The 24,635-nt window shown below is 48.5% G+C and overlaps 1 protein-coding gene across 1 annotated transcript in view; it reads right to left on the bottom strand.

The window, feature by feature from the left end:
* Positions 1–744: 744 nt before the first annotated feature.
* YWHAQ (tyrosine 3-monooxygenase/tryptophan 5-monooxygenase activation protein theta) overlaps positions 745–24,635 on the bottom strand; it is a 76,604-nt gene continuing 52,713 nt past the window's right edge. The window contains exons 5-6 of the mRNA XM_069605993.1: positions 21,654–21,749; positions 745–1,466 (exon numbers count right to left, since the gene is read on the bottom strand). Of these exons, the coding sequence (XP_069462094.1) occupies positions 1,407–1,466; positions 21,654–21,749 (156 nt within the window). The 3' untranslated portion in view covers positions 745–1,406. The remainder of the gene's footprint in view (positions 1,467–21,653; positions 21,750–24,635) is intronic.

Below are 24,635 nucleotides of genomic sequence, written 5' to 3'. Positions count from 1 at the left end.
TAGATTTTGCAATGCCAATACATGCCTAAAGAGCATTGCAGATTAAGTATAGAAAACCGTTCTTGAGGGCTTTATTTTTTGCCCATATCCTAACCTTCATGAATATGTTATCAATGTATTTTAGTGATCAAGTTAGAAGAAATGCTTAAGAGGCCCAACCGATGCTTCTATAGGATTTGCAGGACTGGGAGGGAGCGGTCAAACCAAGCAGAGCTGGCAGGGATACTAAAAAAGTCAGGTCATAGGTCTTGACACTGACGAGGCCAATCTGACCCTTCAAGCAGGGCAGGTTTTGTGGGACTTTCATGTGTCAGTCTAGAGAAAGGGAGAACCGAGTGGGTATTTCTCAACTTTAGTTTGACTTCATACAACTGCAATATCATTTGAAGGGAATACACGTGTGTACCAATACCAACCATATTAAAATGAATCATTCAGGTCTTACAGAGCAACAGTTAATGGTTTATAAAAAATGAAATTTTATTTGCATGTTATTTCTGCTGTTACAGTGTTCATAGCATTTTCACAAGGCTTTGGGGACAGGGGAAGTAGAAATTAGTGATTAGCAACACAGTAGTGGTCCAACTCCTACTTGGCACTTTCATGTGCACAATATTTTTTGTTTGTGTGGAGGGCGGGCGGGAGTGCAATGTTGGCGTTTCCCAGTGCTAAAAACATCAAATACCTTTATATAGGCTGATGCACGTTTGATTCCTTAGAAGTGAATACCAATACAAACAGACAGGAGTGTAAGTGAGCCTTTATTGGGGAGGGTGGTGGTCAACATAGCAGCAAATAAAGACAAAGCCCCCGGTATTACAGCCCGACATACAGAGGCCTCTGGCTTACTACTTTTTACAAGGTAACTATGCTTGTAACCTGAAATGCCAAATTTCAGATGGGTCCCATCTTCGAGTGATAGTTAAAGACAGACAATAGTAATTGTGTAAGATTACCGTAGAGAATAAAAAAAGGACATTTGGAAAATAAAAAAGCAATGCAGAACACCCAGTTTAATTGCAGCAGTTAACTACATTTTCATATATTTAATGAAATACAAAAACAGTCACTTGCAGAAACTGGTTCCAATTGTCACCTTTCTTTAAATACCAGATACACTTTAGTCCTCTACACAAGTGTTTGGAAGTTGCTTATGTGAAGTGAAGCTATTAATACTTTTCTACAGCAGTAACCGCACACCAGGAAGGTCAGGACAAACACAAAATGTAGGAATGAAGTCCCCAAAGCTGCAGTGTGAAGAGACTAAACTGTTGATTCCTTACAGATGCATGGGGGTTTTCTTTGCTACAGGAAATCCAGGTGGAGCAATAAGGAATGGAGACGTGTAAAAAGGTTTTTAAAGTCGAGGGCCAGGAGAATGATGATGAAACATACGATGTGCAAATTTAGTTATTTTCCGGTTGGTCCGTTTCACATTCTTCTTGTGCATTGTCAGATGTCCATAACTAAAAAAGAATATTTATAAAGTCAGTATTTCCTTAGCAAAGATTGCATTTCAGCGCAGCATAACGTATTCCAAAACAGTTAATCATCCAATACCCCTCCCGCCCGATCTCTGCTAATCCAATTTGTGAAGTTGTCTCCAAACAATACTTGCGTATGTAAAAGTCAGTCTCATGGTCACCAAGTCTACTGCTCACATTCTAGCTTTTGCTTGACGCCCATGTTCCTTAATCAGCGTGGACACTTGGTACAAAGGAAGAACGGTCAGGTAATCAAGGAGTGTTTAACTATGTAGTCCCAAATGAAGGATACAGTGTCCTGTGGAATGTGCTCTATGCAGCAAATTGTTTATGCTGCCAGTGTTACATACCATCGAGCTGTGTCTCCAAGTAAAAAACAGTGCGGTTTCAGCTACAGCCAGTATCGCATACATGGGTAGCTATCAGGACATGTTCCAGGAGTAGGTCCAAATGGAATAAGGACATGTTCCAAGAGTAGGTCCAAATATCACATTCAACTACAATGTGTAATACAACCAGTACTGCAAGGACATGCATACCTTACCAGTAATAGTCTTCAGGCTTATATTTGCTTAGAGCAGCGGTATTCAATAATGAGCACGAGTGGCTCAATGCATTTACTAAGGATATCATTTAAAAGCATTCAACTTAATACCCTTTCAAGAATCTGGGACCCCCCCAGACTCAGTACTTCGTTGATCTGTGGCAGGGACATGTGGGGGCGATGGGAGCAATGCGCCCTCATGACTCTTGCTAGTTTTGCTTCCTTAACCATTTTCATTTCGGGAAGAAGTTAGCCCAGGGCAAGATGGCAGAGACAGGAGTGTGGTAGGCAGCTTTGGAACCTTGGGGGAGGGGGTTGGGGGAGGTGGGGTTCATTGGCACAAAGTCTGGTCCAGCAGGGCCCTGGGTTAAGTGCAGAGAGGGTGCCCAGCTCAACAAGCATAAGCTTAAAGTGTAGTAATGTTGAACAAGGTGCAGTGGCCGAGGGGCAAGTGCAAAAAGACTGGGGGGAGGGGGGGGGGGGGACCTGGAGGTGAACCAGGCCAGTCAGTAAAAACAGGGAGGCGAATGAGGGTGGAGAGAAAAGAAAGGTCTAGGAGTTTCTGGATCTTAAGGTGCTCTGGCTCAAGACTGAGGCAGGGAGGCTGTTCCAGAGGGAAGCATTTGCAGAAAAAGATCTCCCCCAAAAACAGTTTTTGAAAGCGCAGAGAATTGGAGAACAAGCAGAGGACTCGAGGGAAATTATTTAGGAAGAGCGCATTGTAGATCGTGCAGGCCCCAACCCCAGAAAGCCTTGTGGATTATGCAGAGGGTCTTGAACTTGATCCTTGCAGCAACGGGGAGCCAGCGGAGGACTTTCAGTGCCACAGAGATGCGGTCCCAGAGCTTGAGGCCAAGGGTAAGTCTCGGAAGATTGAGAAAGCCTGTAGCAATAGTCCAGCCTAGAGAATAAGGGCTCTCCAGGTGATGAGCCTGTGGGGTAAGTGGGGTCAGTGAGAAGAGTTAGAATACCTAATGAGGGAATGAGGGGCAGCTGCTAGTTGGACTTTGAGATGTCGGAGATGTGGTAGACAAGTGAGGCAGGCCAGTGAGAAAGTGGGAGCAGGGGTCCCAATGAGGACAATCAGATTTACTGGCATAGATCGTTAGCAGCACACCGAGTCTGAATTGCGTATTGACAGCCAAAGATGAGCAATGAGGCGGCCGAAGGTAGCCTGATAGAGCTGCAGGTCATCTGCATAACACTGAAAGTTAGAAGTAAAAGGTATAGATCCATGGGGACACCACAAAGAGTGTTAGAGCAGGGGCCCGAGTTCCACCTGGGAGGGACGATCAGATAAAGGCAGTGAGCCACATCAGGGCCTGATCAGTGGTGCCCAGGGTATCAGACAGGTGATCAGGATGTTGTGGTTTACCGTATTGAAAGCAGAAGAGGTCAAGAAAAATGAGGACCGAGGGAGAGTTGGAATCAAAATTTGAAAGCCGGTGTTCAGAAGGGCAGTTTGTGCCACTTGATGCTCTAAAGCCAGACTGGTCATGGAGACAACCAACAGATTCAGTATGGAGGGTAAGTTGAGAGATAGCCAGCTTCTCCAGGAATTTCCCCCAGGAAGGAGAGGGGTGGGGCAATGCATGGGTAGCGGGGAAGGTGCTGGGGGCGGATGGGTGAGGGGAACGGTGCAGATGAGAGGACAGGATGTCCTGTGTTTTGGTGAAGTGTGCGTCCAGGGCCAAGCAATGGGCCTGGGTAGGTATTGGAGGATGTAGCTGTGGTAGGGTTGGCCAGTTCCTTGCAGACTTAAGAGTTCAGCCGTGTTAGACGCTGCAGAGACGCAGGCTTGAAGGGAGACTTCTTGGAGCAGATGCAGCCTATAGCCTTTGAAGGAGGCAGGCCAGTTTGTCAGATTGTGCACTTGAAGATCCCATTTCTGTTCCGCTGCTCTGCACTTGTGTTTAAGGGCAGCCAGATCGGAGTTGTACCAAGAGTTGCACTTTTTGTCAGGCTTCAGATGGACCCTAATGACCGGGGCAAGAAATGTCCGGAGTGGTGGATGAAACAATGAAAGTTGGTCTGTTGGGTGGGAGTCAGACCCAGGAGTTTGTACTACTCACAATTGTAAGCCAAAGCACGTTCATATTTTGTTTTAAATGGACTAGGAATGCAAAAAGTCCCTTTGAATATGCGTGTGCTTGATGGGTACGAGAATGCATTACTTACCGTAAAAGCATTTCTGATGGTTGTATCTGCTTAGATTCACATGCTGTGCATAGGTCCGACATCCAGTGGTCACTGCGGAGTATTGCATTTTGTTTTTCGTAGTCGAAAAGGGGACGTCGACAAGGCGTGTCTGAAACACTATCCCTATAGTGACGTGCGTTGTACCCACAATCCCTCACGCGTCGAGGTCCCTCCGTTTGTATTTTTTCTGCCCTGAGGGAGCCTTCTAGACGTGAGTGAGTACAGAAAAGAGAGAATATATATATATATATATATATATATATATATATATATATATATATATATATATAAATAAAGGAAGTCTATGTTCCTTCCATCCGAGCGGGGAGGAAGGGTGGGCGCATGTGAATCTAAGCAGATACAACCATCAGAAATGCTTTTACGGTAAGTAATGCATTCTCTTCTGATGTTTGTTAATCTGCTTAGAATCACATGCTGTGCATAGACTAGCGAGCAGTACCCGGAGTTGGCGGTGGGTTATGAGAAGGAACAGTAGAGAAAAGGTGTCGTAATACTGCCTGTCCCACCTGGGAGTCAGATCTAGAGTGTGTATCTAGACATTAGTGTTTTGTAAAGGTGTGCACAGAACTCCAGGTAGCCGCTTTGCAGATGGACTCAAGGGGAACATTTGCAATGAATGCTATGGATGCCCCCGTGCCTCGAGTAGAGTGTGCTCTTGGCTTAAAGGGCAGTTCTCTCTTAGCAAGAGTATAGCAGAGAGTGATGCATTGAACAATCCATCTAGAAATAGTGGATTTTGAAACCGCATCTCCTTCTCTTCCTGCTGCCACCGAGACGAAGAACTGATTAGTCTTCCTCAATGGTTTGGTTCTTTCCATGTAGAACATGACCGCCCTGCGTACATCAAGTGTGTGCAGAGTCCTTTCTCCCAAATTGGAAGGATTTTGAAAGAACGTTGGTAGTTCTATAGATTGGTTTACGTGGAATTTAGAAATAAATTTTGGAGCAAACCTAGGGTGAGTGCGTAGAACCACTTTATCTCTGTGAACTATAACGAAGGGGTCTAGAATAGAAAGTGCCTGAAGTTCACTTACTCTCCTGATGGAGGTGATAGCTATTAAAAAAGCAGTCTTAAGAGTGAGGTGTTTAAGAGATGCTTTGTGCATGGGTTCGAATGGAGAGCCCATGAGTCTTGTAAGTACCACATTAAGGTCCCATCCGGGAGCTGGGTCAGCTATCGGGGGGTGTATTCTTTTTACTCCCTCCATGAAGGCCTTTATAACAGGGAACTTCCACCACGACACTTTGAGTTGGGAAGTGGTGTATGCAGAAAGTGCCGCTAGGTGGACTTTAATGGAGTTGAATACTAGACCTGAATCCAAAAGGTGGGTTAGGTATAGTACCACATGTGTGGGAGAGCAGTCAATAGGGTTGATGCCTTTACTCCTGCACCAGATGACAAATCTTTTCCACTTGCTAGAATAGCAGTGGCGAGTGTTCGGTTTTCTGGCTTCCCTGAGGATGTCCATGCATCTTTGCGGGAGTTGTAGATGTCCGAACTCTATGATCTCAGGAGCCAAGCTGCTAAGTTCATGTTCTGGGGGCATGGGTGCAGGGTCCTGCCCTTGTCCTGAGACAGCATGTTGTACGGGCAGGGGAGTTTTACTGGGGGAGATAGAGACATCTCCATCAAGTGAGCGAACCATGGTTGTCGTGCCCACATAGGGGCCACTAGTATCATGGTCACTTGTTCCTGGTGCATCTTGTGCACCACCTTGTTGAGAAGGGGAGTCGGGGGAAAAGCGTAAACAAATTTCCCTGACCATTGCATCGACAGACCGTTCCCCTTGGATTGGTTCTGGGGGTACCTGGAGGCGTAACTTAGGCATTGAGAGTTCTCCAGGGTTGCGAACAGGTCTATCTCTGGGAAACCCCATTGTGTGAAGACGTCGAAGACGATGTCTTCGTGCAGGCGCCATTCGTACTCTTCGGGCAGGGGGAAATCTCTGCTGAGTCTGTCTGCCAGCAGATTGAGTTCCCCGGGTACATGTAGTGATAGTAGGAACATGTCCCGTCTGAGAGCCCACTTCCATATATTTTGGGCCAGTTTGGATAGGCCTGGAGAGTGGGTGCCCCCCTGCTTGTTGATGTAGTACATGGCTGTAGTGCTGTCCGTGAGGACCATTACAGTCTTGCCTTGTAGGTGTTCTTGGAAGGCTTTTATTGCCTTGAATACCGCCAGTAGCTCCAGTAGGTTGATGTGTTTGGATGCTACGTTCGGAGTCCACACTCCGTGAGCAGTCTGATGGGATAGGTGAGCCCCCCATCCTGTAAGGGATGCGTCTGTGGTTAGAGTGGCTTCCGCCGCGGGTGTGGCAAAGGGTTTTCCTTTTTCCATGTTTCCCTTTGTCCACCACTGTAGCGAGAGAACCAAGGCCTGCGAGACCACCACTAGATCCTCCCATAGTCCGCTGGCCTGACACCACTGGCTGTTGAGCCACTCTTGCATTGGGCGCATGCGCAGGCGCGCGTGAGGTACCAAATAAATACACGACGCCATCATTCCTAGCAAGCGCATTGCTTTGCGTACCGTCACCTCTTGGCAGTTTACATATTGGGGGATCTGAAACAGCATGTTTTGGACCCTCTCTTTGGAGAGGAAGACGAGGCCGTCCCTTGTTTGAATTAGAGCCCCTAGGAATTGTTTGATTTGACTGGGGTTTAAACTGGACTTCTTTTCGTTGATGGAGAAGCCTAGCTGGAACAAAAGGTCTACCGTCTTCTGGGTATTTGCGAAACATGTTTCGTAAGAATCCCCTGTTATGAGCCAGTCGTCGAGGTAAGGGTAAACTGGGATGGACAACCTGCGCAGGTGGGCCGCTGCCACTGCCAGCACCTTCGTGAATACCCTTGGTGCTGATGCTATACCGAAGGGTAGCACTTTGAACTGGTAGTGTTTGCCCTCTATCATGAACCTTAGGTATTTTCTGTGCGCTGGCAACATTGAAATATGAAAGTATGCATCTTTCATGTCCAATGTTGTCATGTAATCTCCCTGGGAAAGCAGTGGGATCACTTCTTGTAAGGTTACCATACGAAACTTTTGGGGTTTGATAAATCTGTTCGCTGGGCGCAGATCTAATACAGGGCGCATGGTTAGATCCTTTTTGGGTACAAGGAAGTACACTGAATAAATACCTTCCGTTACCTGAGATAGAGGCACGACCTCTATGGCTCCTTTTTCCAGAAGTTGTTGTACTTCTTGCAGAAGGATGGCAAGATGTTCCGGCGTCATGCGACGTCCCCTCGGGGGTCTGTAGGATGGGGAACTGTTGAATTCGATACAGTAACCGTGGGCTACGGTGGAAAGTACCCAACGGTCTGACGTTATCTCCTCCCATGCAGGAAGAAAGGATGTTATCCGGCCCCCGACCGGTGTTGCATGGGAGGGGACGCGAATGTTCGCGTCACTTGGAGTTGTTGGGGGCTTGGGAGCCTCTGGGGGTGGATCCCCGACCCCTCCCTTTGCCCCGGCGTTGGCCTCTTTGGCTGTACTGCCCACTATTGGTTTGGTAATTGGTGGCAGGGTATTGCTGATGTTGACTTTGTTGTTGGTGTTGGCCACGAAAAAAGCGTTTGTTGCCATAGCCGCGCCCGGTAGTGGGCTTAGAGATTTGGTCAAGAGTCTTCATAGTGTCGAACTCTTTTTTAGCCATCTCTAGGGCTTCATCTACCGCTTTTCCGAAGAGGTTAGCGTCCTCGACAGGTTTATTTATCAAAGACGCCTGTGTCTCTGGTTTAAAGCCTGAGTTGCGCAGCCATACATGGCGCTTTAGGAGTATTCCTTGTACCAGGGAACGTCCTGCTGTTTCTGCCGCGTCCAGAGAGTTTTTAACAATGCTCTGGTTCACTTGGGTTCCTTCGCCAATAGTTGACAGTAGGCGCGTACGTAAAGGCTCCAGTGCTTCGTCGGCGTCTTTTCGCAGTTTGGCCCACTGCGCGTCTGCGTAGCTTGCAAGCAAGGAATTGTTGTTGGCAATTCTTGCTGAGAAGGCAGCCGAGGAAGTAACTCTTTTTGCAAGGGCATATAGCCTCTTGCCCTCCTTGTCAGGGGGTGCCTCACTGGTGGAAAGTGGTACCCCTGCCCTCTTTCTAGTATTAGATACCACTAGGGAATCCGGAATGGAATGTCCCCTAATGTAGAGGGGGTCTGAGGGTGAAGGAGTGAAAAGTTTTTCAATCCGTGGATTGACCCCTCTGATCATTGCGGGAGTGGACAGCGAAGGTATGATCCTTCTCTTCACTGAAGCGAGGAGGGGAATGGTCTGGCTGACCGGGGGTTTTTCTTTAATCACTCTTTCTACAAAGTCCAATTCTGGAGAGAGTTCCCCGGTGTCGAGTTCGAAATGCGCTGCTGCTCTGCGCAACAGTGCATTGAAAGTGGGCTGATCGTCAATTGGAGACGTGTTCCTAACTGGAGAATTGTCCGGAGGAGTTAGGTTTAGGACATCAGTGTCGGAATACACTGATGGTGATTGCCAGGGGTGTGAAGGTCCCTCTTCTGGGTTAACCCCGAAGCCTTCTTCTATAATGTCTGTTCTGTCTTCCAGACATTCCTCCTGGTTCTGTCCTTCATTGTCCATGAAATCATCTTCTTCCTCGAAGTATTGTTCCTCCCCAGTGAGGTCATATACATCTTGGAAGTCTGAGGCTGTGTCCTGCTGGGGATCGACTAGCCTCGGATTTTTGGCCCTGGGGTCCTCCTGAGGCCCTTCTCTAGTCCTCTTGTGAGTTTGAGAGGCCTGGGTGCTCATGAACCTTTCCATCCTCTCCATACAGAGGTGGAGTTTTTCCATTGTTTCATGGGGTACCCCAGAGCGGTCTGGCGGGGGAAACCTAGGGTTATCTAACTCGAAATGGCTCGACCTCTCCCAAAGCGTCGAGGAAAGTGTCCCGTCGCCCTCCGAAAAACCTTCAGGTGTGTCGGGTGACTCCCTGACTGAAGGGGGTAGTCCCTGCTTTCCTTCGGGCTTTTTCGGCGTATCCTTTAACTTATGCGTAACGCTCGACGTAATCTTCGGCGTACGCTTTTGGGCGTCGGCTACAGCGATCCTCGCTAAGCTATCGGCGACTCGCTTGTCGGCGACTTGTTTGTCGGCGGAAGCTTGAGTTTGACGCTATGGGTATCAAACGCTCTACGGCGGTCTGCGCTTTCTGTTGATGCGCACCGGCCGATGGTTTGGTGGCAGCGCCCTTGTTTGCCGAAAGCCCAGTCGCAGGTCGCGGCTGCGAGAGGGGCTTCGAACCCGAACGGTCCGAGGAGGCCGCCGGTGGAGCCTGCGTCTCCTTGGGCGCCGAAGCTCTTTTCGACTTCGTCGAAGAAGAGCCGTGGGTTGTGTGTTTATGTGGATCTTTGTGTGAGTCTGTGTCGCCGGGGTGTTCATCCCCATAAGCAGGGCGTGAGCCGAGCCCGTCGGGGCCGGGGACAGACGACGAAGCGCGTAAGCGCTCCTTAGAGGGGGTTTCGACTTCCGTAGCGGAGGTCGTGTTATCGCGTTCCTCGTCACTGTCGGTGGTAGCAGCGGCGGGTGAACCTTTGGCCTTCGACATCGCGTAGGCCGCCCACCTTTTAACCCTTCGGTCTTTTAGAGTTTTAGGCTTAAGAAGCCGACAAGCCGCGCACCCTTCCTCCTTGTGATCGAGGGGCAAGCAGCGGTTACACCGTGAGTGCTTGTCCTTCCAAGTGAATTTGCCTTTACAAAGTGGGCAAAACCTAAACGGTGTCCTCTCCATAGCCGAGGCAATAAATTGCGATAAACACCCCAAGGGAAAGGAAGGGGAAAGGGAAAGGCATTCTCAGAAAGACCCAGAGATGTCCCACGACCCCACTCTCCCTACTGTATATGGCCAGCGAGACCAGGCCACATGTTCGGCAGCGCCGAAGATTTCCTCCGCTCGACCCTCCATCGACGATTTTTCTCAGCGGAGAACAGCTACAACTGCGTCGAGGGAGTGTGTATAAATTTTATGAGAAGAAACGACCAAAGGTCGAGGGTTGCAATGGTATCTCAAGGAGCTCCGCGTGAAGGCGACCAGAAGCTGGGCGGAAAAAAACAATCTGAGGGACCTCGACGCGTGAGGGATTGTGGGTACAACGCACGTCACTATAGGGATAGTGTTTCAGACACGCCTTGTCGACGTCCCCTTTTCGACTACGAAAAACAAAATGCAATACTCCGCAGTGACCACCGGATGTCGGACCTATGCACAGCATGTGAATATGCGTGTGCTTGATGGGTACTTCAAGTTACACAAGTAATTAAAGACCTGGCACCCAGCTATGGCACTTTGGTAACCTTCAATCCGTTACAGCGTGCAGACCCTCTTTGGCACCGGGTCGTTGTGAAGCAGCCTGGAGTGAGCAGGAGTAGGCATTTGACCTATCCAAGTTGGTGCTTTGCGCCCTCAAAGTGCACTGTGTACGCGAGTTTTACGGCGAGGGGAAAGATTTTTCTTTTTGGATCCGTGAAACCGGAGACACGCAACAGGCAAGTGAAATACTGCATACACTGCAGTCCATAGTTAGAAGGCCGCCTGTGCCCAAAGGAGAGCGCATTAGTCAGGAGAAGGCGTGCATTTTAGCCTTAGTTTGGGAAAAGAAAAAAAACAGGATTTCATACTGTTCAAGATTTACACGATATAGTTAAGTAAGGCAAGGTTTACAGGATTACAAGCGAATGAGTTCAGTTAAATACAGCACACAAAAAAGCCAATAGCAATTGCTTCTCTTCAAAGTCTCGCCTCTAACCATTTAGCGGAGGTTATATCCGGTATGCAAGAGCCAACATATGTTGGGTAGAAGTTAAATGGTGACCATCTAGTAATGGTGCGATTGTCTCGTTATAGCTCGCGGCAGCAAAGAAGTCAGAAGCGAGTATCTGTTTATTTTGTACCATTGCCCTTTCGGGCAAAAGACCATCTACCCGGGATATTAATGGGTGGTGTGTTGAATGCTTTAGAGGGCTTGTGGGGTCAGCAGCGTTCTACAAGATTCTGACAGTATGAGTGTTTTGTTGGGGCCTGTGTCCCCATCTGTACCTTTGTTTTATTTAATGGCCATTTATAAAGGCGCTTATACAACAAGATGGTGTTTTAAAGTGTTACGGGGCACAAGGGAAGGGAGCAAATCAGGAAAATGACAATGAACAAAATAGAGAACAGCTACTAGGCCTTGTGACATTCCGTAGGCCTTGTGACATTCCGAGCGTGTAAGTGCAGTGAAAAGAAAAAGGAGGAAGTGCCAGAGGTGCCTGTTGGGGAAGGCAACAGGCAAGTGCAAGTAGAGACTCTGCAACACCAGTGTTGTCCAATGCTTTTGACAGTGTGGCTTGAATTTCAGCAACACCTGGTAGCAATACTCGGCGTGGTCCCATGAAAGACTGCCATTTCAAATCTTGTGGGTGTCTCGCCAACGCAAAGAGCCAAACACTAGAAGGCGGACTTCGCAAAGCAGAAATATCTACAAGGGTGGTTAGGAGGGGATGGGTTAAACTTCGCAAGTTGCAAGATACTAGCCAGCCATAAAAGTCACTCTCCACCTAAATTCATTCTACATCACAATTTCTTACTCTGCAAGAATCAAATATCACTAGTCGCTGGCTAGTGCACATTTTGCACCCTGTATAATATGACCATTACTCAGCCAGTAATTCTTTCTGTAGCTTATATCTGATTGGAATCACATGCTTTTATAACACTTAGTGGTTGGTGCAGAGTATATGTGTTGGGAGGTCGAAAATGAGTCGCAAGGGGCCTCTGGTCACCATTTCTACCCTACAAGTACCCATGCATGGTCCTTCACGCATAGACGTCCTCAGACATTCTTCCGAGGATTGCATGAAAAAGTCCATATTGTAGTTTGTGCTAAAACTGTGGGGAGGCTGCATGGATGCACGAGATTCCAAGCAGATGCAAGCTATAGGAAGACTTCATGTTCGTCTTTCAACGCTTGTGAATCTGCTTAGAGCCACAGCAGTATATGGTGGCGGGAGAGCTGCAGGAACGTAACAAAGGTTTTAAAACCGCTTTTACCACCCGATTGTTGTGTGAATGTGTGCATGGCACTCATGTTGCTACAAACAAGCGCAAAGTGTATCCCCTGGACTACATGTAGAATGGGCCTTGGGTTTTACATTTGACAATTCACCTGGCAACAGGCTTCGAGATTGGATCGTCTCTTTGGTGCAATGCACTAAAAGAACTCAGTTTGTATAAGGTAGAATATGACTGCCCTGCGAACGTCCAGCATATTTAGTGCCTTTTCACCTCTAGTCTAAGGGTTTTGGACGAGCGCTGGTAACTCAGAAGATGAAATTTACATATGTAAATCTGCAAGGAAGTGCTCTTAAAAAAAACCATGTTATGCATGTACTGCGAAACGGTTTGGAAGGCCTGCAGCATACTCATTTTGCAAATTTAATATGGCTGAACACAAGTGTCATGATGCCTACCTCCAAGGAGCCAGGTCTGACCCAGCAACCCGAGGCAGGCATCATTTTCCCCAGGGGAGTGCCAGCGGGCCCAAGCTGGGGCCCTTTGGACACAGTCCTGGCGCCTTAGGCGCCAGGCTCATAAAGCTAGACATGTGTTCAAGTGTTTTAATGTGCACTTACCTGATGCAGACCATGCTGTCACATCCAGGCCCTCTTGAGGCCTGAATGGAACTACTTTACCTCTGGGACTACTTTCCACCCGGGTGTGGTCGGGGAAGGATACATACCTGATCGGAGGAAGGATACACACTTGGAACTTCTTCCAAAGCCATTTAAACCACACCCGATCAGCAACTCACGCTTCGCGTTCTGCTCCTCACAGCTGGATGCTCACCGTGTCAGCTCCTGCATCTGGACTTCAGCCACGCCTGTCAGCATCCTGGGTCACCTGCAAAGGGAGACAAGAGACCTACCAGCTAAATCTGCACCACGGAGACATCACCGACTATCCTGAAAGGGAAGACATCATTTTTAAAAGCATTTCGTTACGATCGCTGCAGCGCTGCATTTCACTCACCTTTCCTGGGTTCCTCCATCTTCAGCAGCGATCATCCGGATACACAGCCACTTCCCAGAGCCTAGAGAAAAAGACAAGAATAAGAGGTGAGAGAAGGAAGGGAATAAGACTTACCTGTTGGGTCATTCCCATTTCATGTCTTTCCGCTTCCAGGCATTTTCCGGACCCCGGCCCCTATGGGGAAAAAAAAGGGACATTGAATGAGCGTGTGCAAAGACAGTTCCCGAGCGCTCATCCAGAACTAACCTGCCATTTACTGGAACTGCACGTTTCACTTCAGGTCGGCGCCATATCTCCGGCATTCCGAACCCCAGCCCCTAAGGGGAAAAAAGACAAAAGCATTAGCGCTTGCTGCAAAAAGACAATAAGCTTGGACTTTTGAACTTGCAACAGAACTTTTACAGAGCCTTACCTGAATAGTCAAGCTTACCTGAACTCCCTGGGTTTCAACGCGCCCCTGCATCAGAAGCAGGATGGAGAGCTCATCCTTCCTGACCCTAAGGTGAGACTTCACGGGGACTCGTGGAAGGGTACCGTGGAGGGTTGGAAGAGAGTGGGAGGCTTGAGCATAACTCAGTCAGTAGGTAATACTCCCTTTTCACGCACAGGGGAATATTCCTGCGAGCCGGAGAAGCCAGAGTAGAGGGCCCTTCCTGTCCATCTTCAGAGTCCTGCGCTTCACCATAGAAGAAGCATCAGCACTCGAAGCCAGACCTGCGCCTCCGTGGGAATCAGGTGAGCGTTACAACAAGGTCCTTCAGTGAGGACTTATGCCTTGGCTCAACACACTGACCAGTGAACCTGCTTAAGACAGCATTAACATCCCAAACTGGTGGCGGGTTTGCTAGAGGTGGGTGCATGAATTTTAGATGAAAGCCTTGATAAGGGAATAGTTTACCTGTAACTCCATTTCTCCAGCATTGGTATCTTTCATGGATTCACATGCTTAGAATATTCCCCGTCAGGCTGGGAATCCTCGGTAAGTTATATAGACATTTTCCATAGGAAAAATTCCGACACTTGTGTCCCATCTACGTCGTTTTGGGCCGCGCACGCCGGCGCCACTAGGACGTAGAGGTATATATAGCTCCGCCCCCGCGGCTCCCTCAGATTTCAGCCCCCAAAGTAGTATTGGGGTTGGGAGGGTCTCTCTGGTTTGCATGCTCAGGGTAGGCCGGCGGGCACATGTGAATCCATGAAAGATACCAATGCTGGAGAAATGGAGTTACAGGCAGGTGAGAAACGACCAGGAAGCCGCCTGGCAGATATCCCCCAGCGGAATTCCGGACCACAAAGCCGTTGACGATGTAGATGTCGAATGGGCCCTTGGACGCTTTTCTAGCAGCTTTCCGGCCTTGGAATGACGATAAGAAATGGCCGAAGACACCCATCTGGATAGTCCTTGTTTTGAAATCGCTTTACCCTTAGCCGCAGGGCCATAAGCTACGAAGAGTTGTCTTGTGTCTCTGAAGCTTTGAGTGCGATGGAGATAAAATTTTAAAGCTCTTTTCACGTCCAATGTATGGAGAGTCTCTCTGCCACTGAAGACTGTTGGAAAGAATGTAGGCAACACTATAGAAGCGTCTTTATGGAACATGGAAGGCACTTTAGGTATGAACTGCGGGTTAGTGGCCGGCACAACTTTATTACTGAAAAACCTCAAATACGGAGGGTCGATCACTAGAGCTTGTATTTGACAGGCGTCGAGCAGAAGTAATGGCCACAAGGAAAGCCAATTTCCAAGACAAAAATTTTAATGAGGTCGACGACATTGGTTCAAAAGGGGGTTTCATCAGGGCTGCCAGGACCAGGTTCAGACGGTTCGAAACAACCCTTTAAGTGTTTAACTAGGCGGTCACTGAACAATGGAGTGGAATGTCTTTTCCGAGTAAATCTCAAGATGGCAGCTAGATGCACCTTTATGGATGAAACAGATAAACCTTTTTTTGCCAGCAGCAACAAGTATGGTAGAGTGGTTCCGGAGTGATCGCCCGCGGGACCAGACCTGGTTGACCTGTGCACCATATGCAGAACCTTTTCCATTTGTATGTGTATGAAGTGTTTGTGGAAGGTGCCGTTGCAGCTTGCAAAAAGCGATGACAATCTGCTGGAATCGCTAACGCGCCAAACTTGGAGAAATCCGGAGCCAGGCCAGACTGAGGCTGTCCGGGTCGTGATGCCAAACGACCCCCTTCTCCTGAGACAGAAGGTTGGGGATCTTCTGGAACCTCATTGGTTCTGCCGCTGAGAGGTGAAGTAGATCGGAGAACCACACTTGTCTGGCCCAATACAGGGCCACCAGGATCACCCGACAAGGATATCTGTGGATCCATTGCAGAGTCCGACGGATGAGAGGAAATTGGGGGAAGGCATACAGAAACTTGGCCGTCCACGGGAGGGAGAACGCGTCCTCTAGCGAGTCTTGTTGTGGCCACCTGCTCGCGTATTGGAGCATTTCTTGTTGTCTCTCGTCGCAAAGAGATCGAGGGCCGGATGACCCCATTCCGCAAAGACACGGTGCAGTTGTTGATCGTTCAGTTCCCATTAGTGTAGACAATTCATCTCCCTGCTGAGAGCGTCTGCTTGCACATTTTTTACTCCTGGTAAGTGGAACGCCAACAGATGTATGTCGCGTTGTAGGGCCCAATGCCAGATCTCCTGGAGCGAGTTACCCCCCCGCTTTCGTAGATAAAACATTGTCGTGTTGTCTGTCATGATTCTCACCACTGAGCACTATCTGTGGCAGAAAGGATTTTAGGGCCCAACGCACCGCCCTCAACTCTAGCAGATCGATGTGGAGGGAGGACTCTTCCGATGACCAACAACCCTGAACCTGTTAGGAGTCCAGATGAGCTCCCCAACCAATTAGAGAAGTATCCGTCACTACTGTCTTCTGGAACGCAGGTTCCAGTAGGGGCATTCCCCTTCATTAGGTGTATGGAGATTCTCCACCATTGAAGCGCCTGCACGAGCTGGCCGATGGTCAACTTGTCCGACCAGCGTCCTTGACTCTGTGCCCATCGATATGCCAAGAATTCCTGAAGAGGCCTCATGAAGAGGCGACAATTGTCTATCAAGGGTATGCAGGACGACATGGTCCCCAGCAGGGACATGTACCTTCGTACTGACACTCTGGTGTCGACCTCCCATTACGATGCCTTTTGTTGCAGTCTGAATCCTTTCGAGGGATGGCTTCACCAGCCCCGACTGTGTGTGGAACTCTGCTCCCAAAAAAGACCAAGGTCCTTGATGGCTTTAACAAGGACTTGTCGAAGTTCACTGCGAAGACTAAACTTTGCAGGAGGGACAGGGTGGCATCTAGGCTTTGTGCCCTTTCCGGTGACAATCCCCTCACTAGCCAATCATCCAAATAAGGGTACACATGGTGACCTTCCTTCACCAGGCTGCTATTGGAGCCAGACATTTGGTGAACGTCCTGGGGGACGATTTTAGACCGAACGGGAGGACCTTGGACTGATAGTGGGTTCGTCCGACGACGAACCGCAGAAATCTTTTGTGCCGTCGACGCATCGGGATATGGAAGTATGCGTCCTGAAGGTCTAGCGATGACAATCTCCAGGTTGTATCGATCGGATCACCTCCTGAAGCGTCAGCATTTTGAATTTTAAATTCTTGAGCAGTTTGTTGAGCGCTCGTAGATCCAGAATGGGACGCCATTTTCCATTTGGTTTCTTGACGACAAAGTACCAGGAGTACACCGGGAGCATTTCTATAGCCCCTTTCTGCAGCATAAGTGCCACCTCCTGCAGTAGTATTCGAAGGTGGGGCTGGGCCGAGAACACCGGTGGAATGTGTGGTGGCTTGCCCTTGAACTGTAGAGAGTGGCCCAGATGAATCGTGTCCAAAACCCATTGGTCTGTTACGCGCTCCCACTCGCCGATGCGACGAGACAGCTCCCCAGGACGTCCTGAAACAGGTCATTGTTGGTTCTTGGTTGGTTTGTCTTTTGTCGACGAAGGATAGGCACTCTGCCGTCTGGAGGTTTGGTAATCTCTGCCTCTATGAGAAGATTGGGCCGCACGCCTGTAGCCTTGGGACGAGTAGGAGGGTCTGCTGAAACCTCGGTCTCTAGATGACCCAAACCGGGAGTTACCAGAAGCCCCTCTGAAAGGACAAAAGGAACGAAAATTCCTACCACTCGAGAGCTCAGAGTGACCGCGCCGTGTCAGTATCCTCCTTCATGCCCATCAAGGCCTCATCAACTTTCTCACCAAACAGTTGTTCCCCTTCACACGGCATATCCAAGACTTTATATTGCACCTCCGGTTTGAACCTAGTGCACTTGAGCCAGGCTGGTCTACGTAGAACTACGCCATTATTGATTTGCTTAAAACCGGACTCGGCTAGGTCGACGGAAATGTTTATAGCATGGTTGGAGGCCTCCTCTCCTTCCCGTACTAGCAACATGGCAGACTTTGTATGTTCCTTGGGCAAATGCTCCAAGATAGGAGCCAGTCGGTGCTACATTTCTCTGTCATACCTAGACATAAACGCCAAGGAGTTGGCTGCTTTAACTGTAGTCGCGCCGATGGACAGCACCTTCTTGCCGAAAGCATCCCATCTCCTGGCCTCGTTGTCTGGCGGGGGTCGTGCATTTATGTTGAGACCTGGCCTTTCTAGCCGCCGCTGCAGATACCGACTCCGGCGAAGGTTGAGAAGTCAGGCACTTTGGAGAAGAAGTTCAAGGCTCCGGAATCGACTCCCAACGACCTTTCACTGCCGGTTCAGAGAACGGGTGACACATGGTCTTCAGGCCCTCTTGCCAGACATGGTCCAAAATCAGGATGGCGAATATGGATTTCCTTCTCTTGCCCATATGATCAAAGAAAACAATCCCTTTTCTCCTCTTCAGGGACTAGGCCAAACTCCGAACACGCCTTACTCATCATGGCATGGAATGCACCCACGTCAGGTGGTGATTGCTGCGCCGGGCTTCTCGGAGCTTCCATCTCTGCTTCAGAGTCCCAAGTTGGGTCCCTTGAGGGGGATAGTGAGATGTCTGAACCTGATCCTTCACAGTCAGAGTCCTGTAGTTCTTCTTGTGGGATAGGGCAATCTTCCGCTGCGTGGGAAGTGGCCGTAATCCTGGTCTCGAGCAAGGAGCCGGGCCCGGCTCGTCGACGAATGGCGTAGACTGTAGCCGTGCTGGGGCCCTAGGCTGGGGTATTTGTGTGTCCAAACGCTGTAATCGCTTCTGTAGCGTATTTAGCACCTCCAAGGACAGAACCGCCTGGGAGGTGGTTCAGCAATGACAAGGTTGTAGGGATGGTACCCCCACCCAAGAGCGACATCGCGCTGGTCGGCTGCAGCCCCAGATCGGTTGGGCGCGCGACCGCGTCCCTCGTCAGCCGGCATGGAGAAAGTCGCCTCTGGTTGAAGCAGGGCCACCGGCGGAACGGGATCGAAAACCTCCAGTTGCCATCCCATCGACGGGACCACCGTCAACGATATGTTTCCTACCGCCGCAGTCGGAAACGTGGGAGGAGCCGCCGATGACGCAGGCGTCGACGAGCGGGTCGTCAACGAAGCCAGTGGCGCAGGGCCTTGAGGTGTGCCTGCAGCTTTTGGGGTAGACTTGCTGGCCGCGGCCTCTCGACTCAAGGTAGACTTATGACGGTCTCCTGAGGAGGATTTAGATGGTTCTTTTCTCTCCTTTTTAGATGAGTAAGAAGACGGCGTCTTGTGTGAAGAGGAGGCCTTCGAATGTTTCAAAGAGGGTCGTTTTTCGGCAGCACGTGCCTTCTTCGTCGGGGGGTCCGACTTACTTCTTGAGGCCGTGGAGCCCACCTCCGGTGCCGGGTACGCACCCGCCTTGTCATTGAGCCAATCGACAAGGCGTCTTTCGATCTTTGAGGGTTTTCTGGGAGAAACCCTGACAGATTTCACAAGTGTCCGCCGTGTGGTGAGGATGAAGGCAGTAAAAGTCCATATGACCATCCCCTTCGTACACCTTCTTAAGGCTGCATGTAGCACACGGACGAAACAACGCCTTTCCAGACATTCTCTTAAGAAGAACAAACAGTCGCAGAAGTGGAAAGTACAACCTAACCAAATAGCAGATACGCGAGGTAATCCCACCACTTTGGAAGACAGTTGTAATCTGAGGGAGCAGAGCTATATATATATATATATATATATATACATATATATATATATACATACACACACCTCTACGTCCTAGTGGCGCCAGCGTGCACGGCCCAAAACGACGTAGATGGGACACAAAAGTGTCGGAATTTTTCCTATGGAACATGGCTATAACACTTACTGAGGATTCCCAGCCTGACGACGGGGAATATTCCAAGCATGTGAATCCATGAAAGATCCAATGCTGGAGAACACGAATTCTCCACTGCAGACCTTTATCTGCCTACACAACGCAATCTCAAGTAGTTAAATACTAGACCAGCATCTACTAGATGGGAGGTATGCCAGAAGGTCTGCTGGGGAGCAGTTGGGACAGAGGTTGGTCTGCACCAGCTTACAAAAACAGCAGTGCCTACTTTTAGGTTTCAGTGCCACCTTTAATATCTCCATACACCGTGGTGGCAAGTTGAGATTACCCCAGGAGACAAGTTGATTGGGTGAGTGATCAGATTTTGATAGTGTCAATGACTGGGAGCCATCTGGGTGGGCACAGTGACATTAGTACCAGGTTAGAGGTGTCACGTTGCGCAAACATGTTTTTAACGCTGGTTCCTGTGATTGAAATATGCTTAAGACTTAACTAAACAGCTGTGTGTTCCCAGGAATCCAAGTTAGTGTTCATTATTTCAAGAGACATAACTTAACTGGTCATATTTACAGACGGGCCAACGGTCGCTACTTTTGGTGCTCCATAAGAAAAGAACATCCAAAGACATGAGGCTATACATCTAGGTTTAAAGCGTTTTTCTCTATAGTCTACACCTTTCTATGCAAGGTTATCAAAATGGCTTTATCCTGCAAGGGGTAGGGTCTTTTGTTGGTTGTCTGCCATCAAAAGCAATCTGCTTCAGCGTCAAAGGAAATGTTTAAAGCACAATTCTTGGGGCACATTTCTAACAGCATATTTCCTTAGCTACCTATAGACCCATTCACCCTTTTAGTCTCCTCGTATAAAGTACTCTAAAGAGTACCATAGGGCTAGTGAGGTAACTAATGAGACCAACTTTACATATTGCTGCTTAGCAACATTAAGCCAGCTCCCGTCCGTGGGACATCACAATAGTATGGAGGAAAGGGGACAAGTACTATAGAATACAGGAAGGAAACACTGAAGAGTCAGACAAGTGAGAACCCTTGAAGTAGTTCATCGGACCAGCAAAGGAAGCCTCACAAAAGGCTCAAGCAGGGCTCTTGAAAGAACTGAAAAAGGTTACCTGCTAACTGGTTGGTGGGCTGAAAATGTGCCACGATCTGACCAGCAAGACCTCACAGGTCTGGTTATACTTTTCAGCTTTCCTCGGTCGGGGGTGCACTAGAGGGTCCAGAGATGGGGGCCTCCTGTAGTGAAAAGGCTACAGGTGGCAATGACTGATCTATCATTTGTGTTTTGATGAACAACACTCAGATCTATAGATTTCGATTGACTGATGAAACCGACAATGCCATCGAACCTGCTTGCAAGAGGACCTTTGAGCTTAGCTGCGACTCTCTACGGAAAACCTAAAATGCCAGTCCTCAGACAAAAAACATCCTTACCCTTTGCATCCAAGGCATTTCAGTGCTATGATCTTCAGAGAAATAGTACTTGGGTGAATAGCTGACAAGGTTAGAGCCCACATTGGACATCAAGCAAGCTTGGATTTATCACATGGGGCGCCCCAGCCCTTCATCCTCCAAGGGCAGATACATTTAGTGCCATACACCTCCCTAATTGAGCAATTTGAAGCTAGCGTAAACAGCTTAATGCACTATATAAGAACACTTATGCAGCACTCGTACTGTTGACTTACCACTGCATTTCGGCACTTGTCAAAGAAGTGGCCAATAAGATGTCAGCCATAAATCAATAGTTCTGCTAAAAAAATAAAATAAATGCATGCAAAAACTCCTTGAAAGAGAAAAAGATGAAGGAAAAGTAGAGACCAATAGAAATACACATTTGCTCAATGAAGCAACTACGGACTCTACATCGCAGCAGTATAGGAGAGGCCAACCTACGCAAGCAGTGCATTGAAAGTTTCCATTTAGTGTAAAATAGCAGCCGAGAAGTAGGACGACTCACATTTTCTAAAACCCTCTTAAAAACCACTCAGGTCAACACAAGCAGCTAGATTTCAAAATTAATATTTCTCTTGATATATTACAGATATTACTGCAGAACAGGTTTGATATTTTTAAAAAATATCCCATCACTACTCCGGGTAAAATAAAGGGTATGGAAAACGTACTGTTAAATTGTCTCGAAGCAGCTGCATGATGAGGGTACTGTCTTTGTAGGAGTCTTCATTCAGTGTATCAAGTTCTGCAATTGCTTCATCAAAAGCCTATAAGAGAGAATCCATGAATTTATTATCACACCTGGTTACAAGGACTACACGTGAAAAAGACTGGTTTCTTTTAGAGAGCCATTAAAATAAACAGATGCAAAGAAAAGATAGTTTTGTCAAATACATACATTTCTAATACACACATTTCTGGTTATGGTAACGCCAGTCAAACAAGGGCTATATACCGTCCACCTCTATTTATACAACAGATACATTTTTCATAGTATATAAGCAAGAGTCGTCAATAGTAAGAATATATAACCCAAACCATGTTAGGAAAATCTTTGCAACTTTCCTGACAGTTTCTATTGACCTCTTTTTGAACCTGTTCCACTTTTTAAAAGGGAAGTAAAGCATTCAGCTTCCCAGAGTAGGATCATTTGCTGTTGGCGAGTGTAGAACCAGGAGGAACTGGCCTGTGGTGCGGGTTGTGCGTTTGGATTGTGTGCACTGGGCTATTGTGTCCGGATAGGCAGCGTTCAGTGATTGGGCGTTTGCGGCAGTTAGTTGTGGTGAATGTGTGTTCAGAGGGAGTTGGACTGATACAAAGGATCGTGCGAGGCAAGTGTGGTGCATGCTGCAGAGGAAACAGAAGCAGGGGTGGGAGTTTAGTAGTTGGTGGCGTTGCATTGGGCATCACTGGCAGTGTCCATTTTGTGATCGTCATTGGGAGTGAATAGCCAGTTTGTCGTTTCTGAAGACAAGGGTCTTCGGTCGTCCCAATTGCCTTCAGTATTGTTCCACAGATGACGTGAGAATTCAGTTCCTCTCATTCCTTTTTTCCTATTGTTTCGTAGGTCTTAGCTCGATATTTGGTCCCTTCCTGGTTGACAGCAGCTTATCTTGGCCCATAGGTTGTGGGCAATGCAGAGGGCCTTGAATTGAACGTGAATAGAACACGTGTCTGCGTTTAGTCACAGGAGTATCGTTGCGGCAGTGTTTTGGTGCCCAACATTACGCACATCTTACAATGCAGTGCAAAGAGATCCCATCACCCTAGCCTTTAAAAAAATAAAAAATGTATTTATTAGTGAACAGTCAAAACAAGTATCACACTCAATTGTTCCACAACATTCTCCCCTACTTCCCCATGTGGCCCCAGAGCAGCCAGAGTGTCTCAGAGCCTTCTATTCAAGCTCTAGTTCCACCTTGTGGCAACAGTCTCTTCCATATTCACTTTAATTTCTCATACATCTTCCTGGGGTCCGATCTAGGGTTCACTTATACCCTTCATGCTTCCTGCTGCCCCTGGCTCGTGTCCACTTAGTCGTTATTGATGCCAGCTATGATCACCATTCATTTTCTGTTCACCCCTTTAGGCGGTCTATGGTCCCCCAGTTCTTTCATTCGAATGACCTCTTTGGGTCGTACAAGGCCATCCACCCCATTTCCCTTCGATGGGGCCAGGCCATGTGTCTGCCCAGTCAGCAGTTTCATTCTATACATGTCCATGGCTTTCAAAGCCCATTCGTCTAGCTCCCTAGGTATTCTCACCAAGGTATGTTATGCTTTCATCTTCCAGCGGTATCCCCAGGCCACCCCATTTCCCTCTTTTCCAGTTTCACCTCTCAAGGGAATGAGAACCTACTTGCTTACATTTACTGTAAATCCCCAACACTCCCGTAGTCCCCCAGTATCTGAAGTACCCTCGGGACTGATGCAGGTATCTCCGAGAAGTATACCAGTACGTCGCCTGCATACATACTTATTTTGTGGCCATCTTCTCCCATCTTAATGCTGCTCATCTGGCTGTCCTCCATCTTCTCCCCCAGGGGGGGCTCCGAGCGAAAAGGAGGGGGTAACAAGGGACACCCCTGCCTTGTGCATCTACTCAGTTCGATTTCCCCGGTCTTCATTCACAACCACCCGCGCACCGATCGCCCAGTAAAGACCGGAGAGAGGAAAGGGGGGGGGGGGGGGGGGGGGTTTGTCGGTCTGCACTTACGCTCCCTATATGGTAGAGGGAAGGCACAGAGACCCCAGCCAAGATTCTATTATGGTAACTTAGTCAAGCAACCAAGGCCTAGCTTCTCAGGAGGTGATGCAAGCTGGTTCTTAAGTACAGTGTAGTCCCCGAGCACCCACAAAGGAATGTCCACACACTATCGGTTAAAACACAGTCTTTATATAATTAATTTAAAGTCATATACACAATCACGAGTACTCACTTTGTACTCCGAAAATCATCAATGGTAAATATCTACAATTCTAAAGTGGTAACACTAACGTTATTAGATCTTATTCAAGTGCATATGGTCAGAATGACAGATCCAAATAAAGAGGAAACCAGCAGTAGAAGGGAAGGAAAGCAAGATGGTGGAACACTGGCCCCTACCACTAGACAGTTCTGTGTGGGGATTTCCCCCCCCCCCCCCCCAACCTGGGCAACCTGTAGAAGATACAAGCCCAGTCCATACATTGTTCACCCTTAGACTTCCCAATAGTTCTGCAACCCCAAAGTACTTTGGTGTTGTAGCGTTCCGCATCGGGGAAAGCGCCAACCCTTCTCGAGTGTCCTCCCTTTCAGGCTGGAGTCACGGGTCGAATGTCCGGAGAACAGGCCGTGTCGTTCCTAGCGGTGCTCGTTGACGGGGGAAGTGTAAACGTCCTGCAAGGAAGAGGCGTGCGGGGCACCTCGGTGTCGATAGTTATGGACTACAAAGAGTTGGAAGAACTGTGGCCCAGCAAAGGCGTCGAGTTGTCGGTGTCTGGTCTTTGGGTGGCAGGAAACCCCACCGGTGGCTGCTCCTCAGCGCGTCGACGGTCAGGCCTTCTCCAGCAGGATACAGCGGTGACAATGCGGACGATGCAGACAAGAGCGTCCTTGGATCAATGAAGTTTTAGGCAACGGGAGCACGGCGCTCCAGTCGGCGACAGTGACGA

Source organism: Ambystoma mexicanum, chromosome 4p (genome assembly GCF_040938575.1).
Source record: "Ambystoma mexicanum isolate Mex_15411 chromosome 4p, UKY_AmexF1_1, whole genome shotgun sequence".
NCBI classification, from domain to species: Eukaryota; Metazoa; Chordata; class Amphibia; order Caudata; family Ambystomatidae; genus Ambystoma; species Ambystoma mexicanum.
This window is presented reverse-complemented; position numbering and strand designations above follow the sequence as displayed.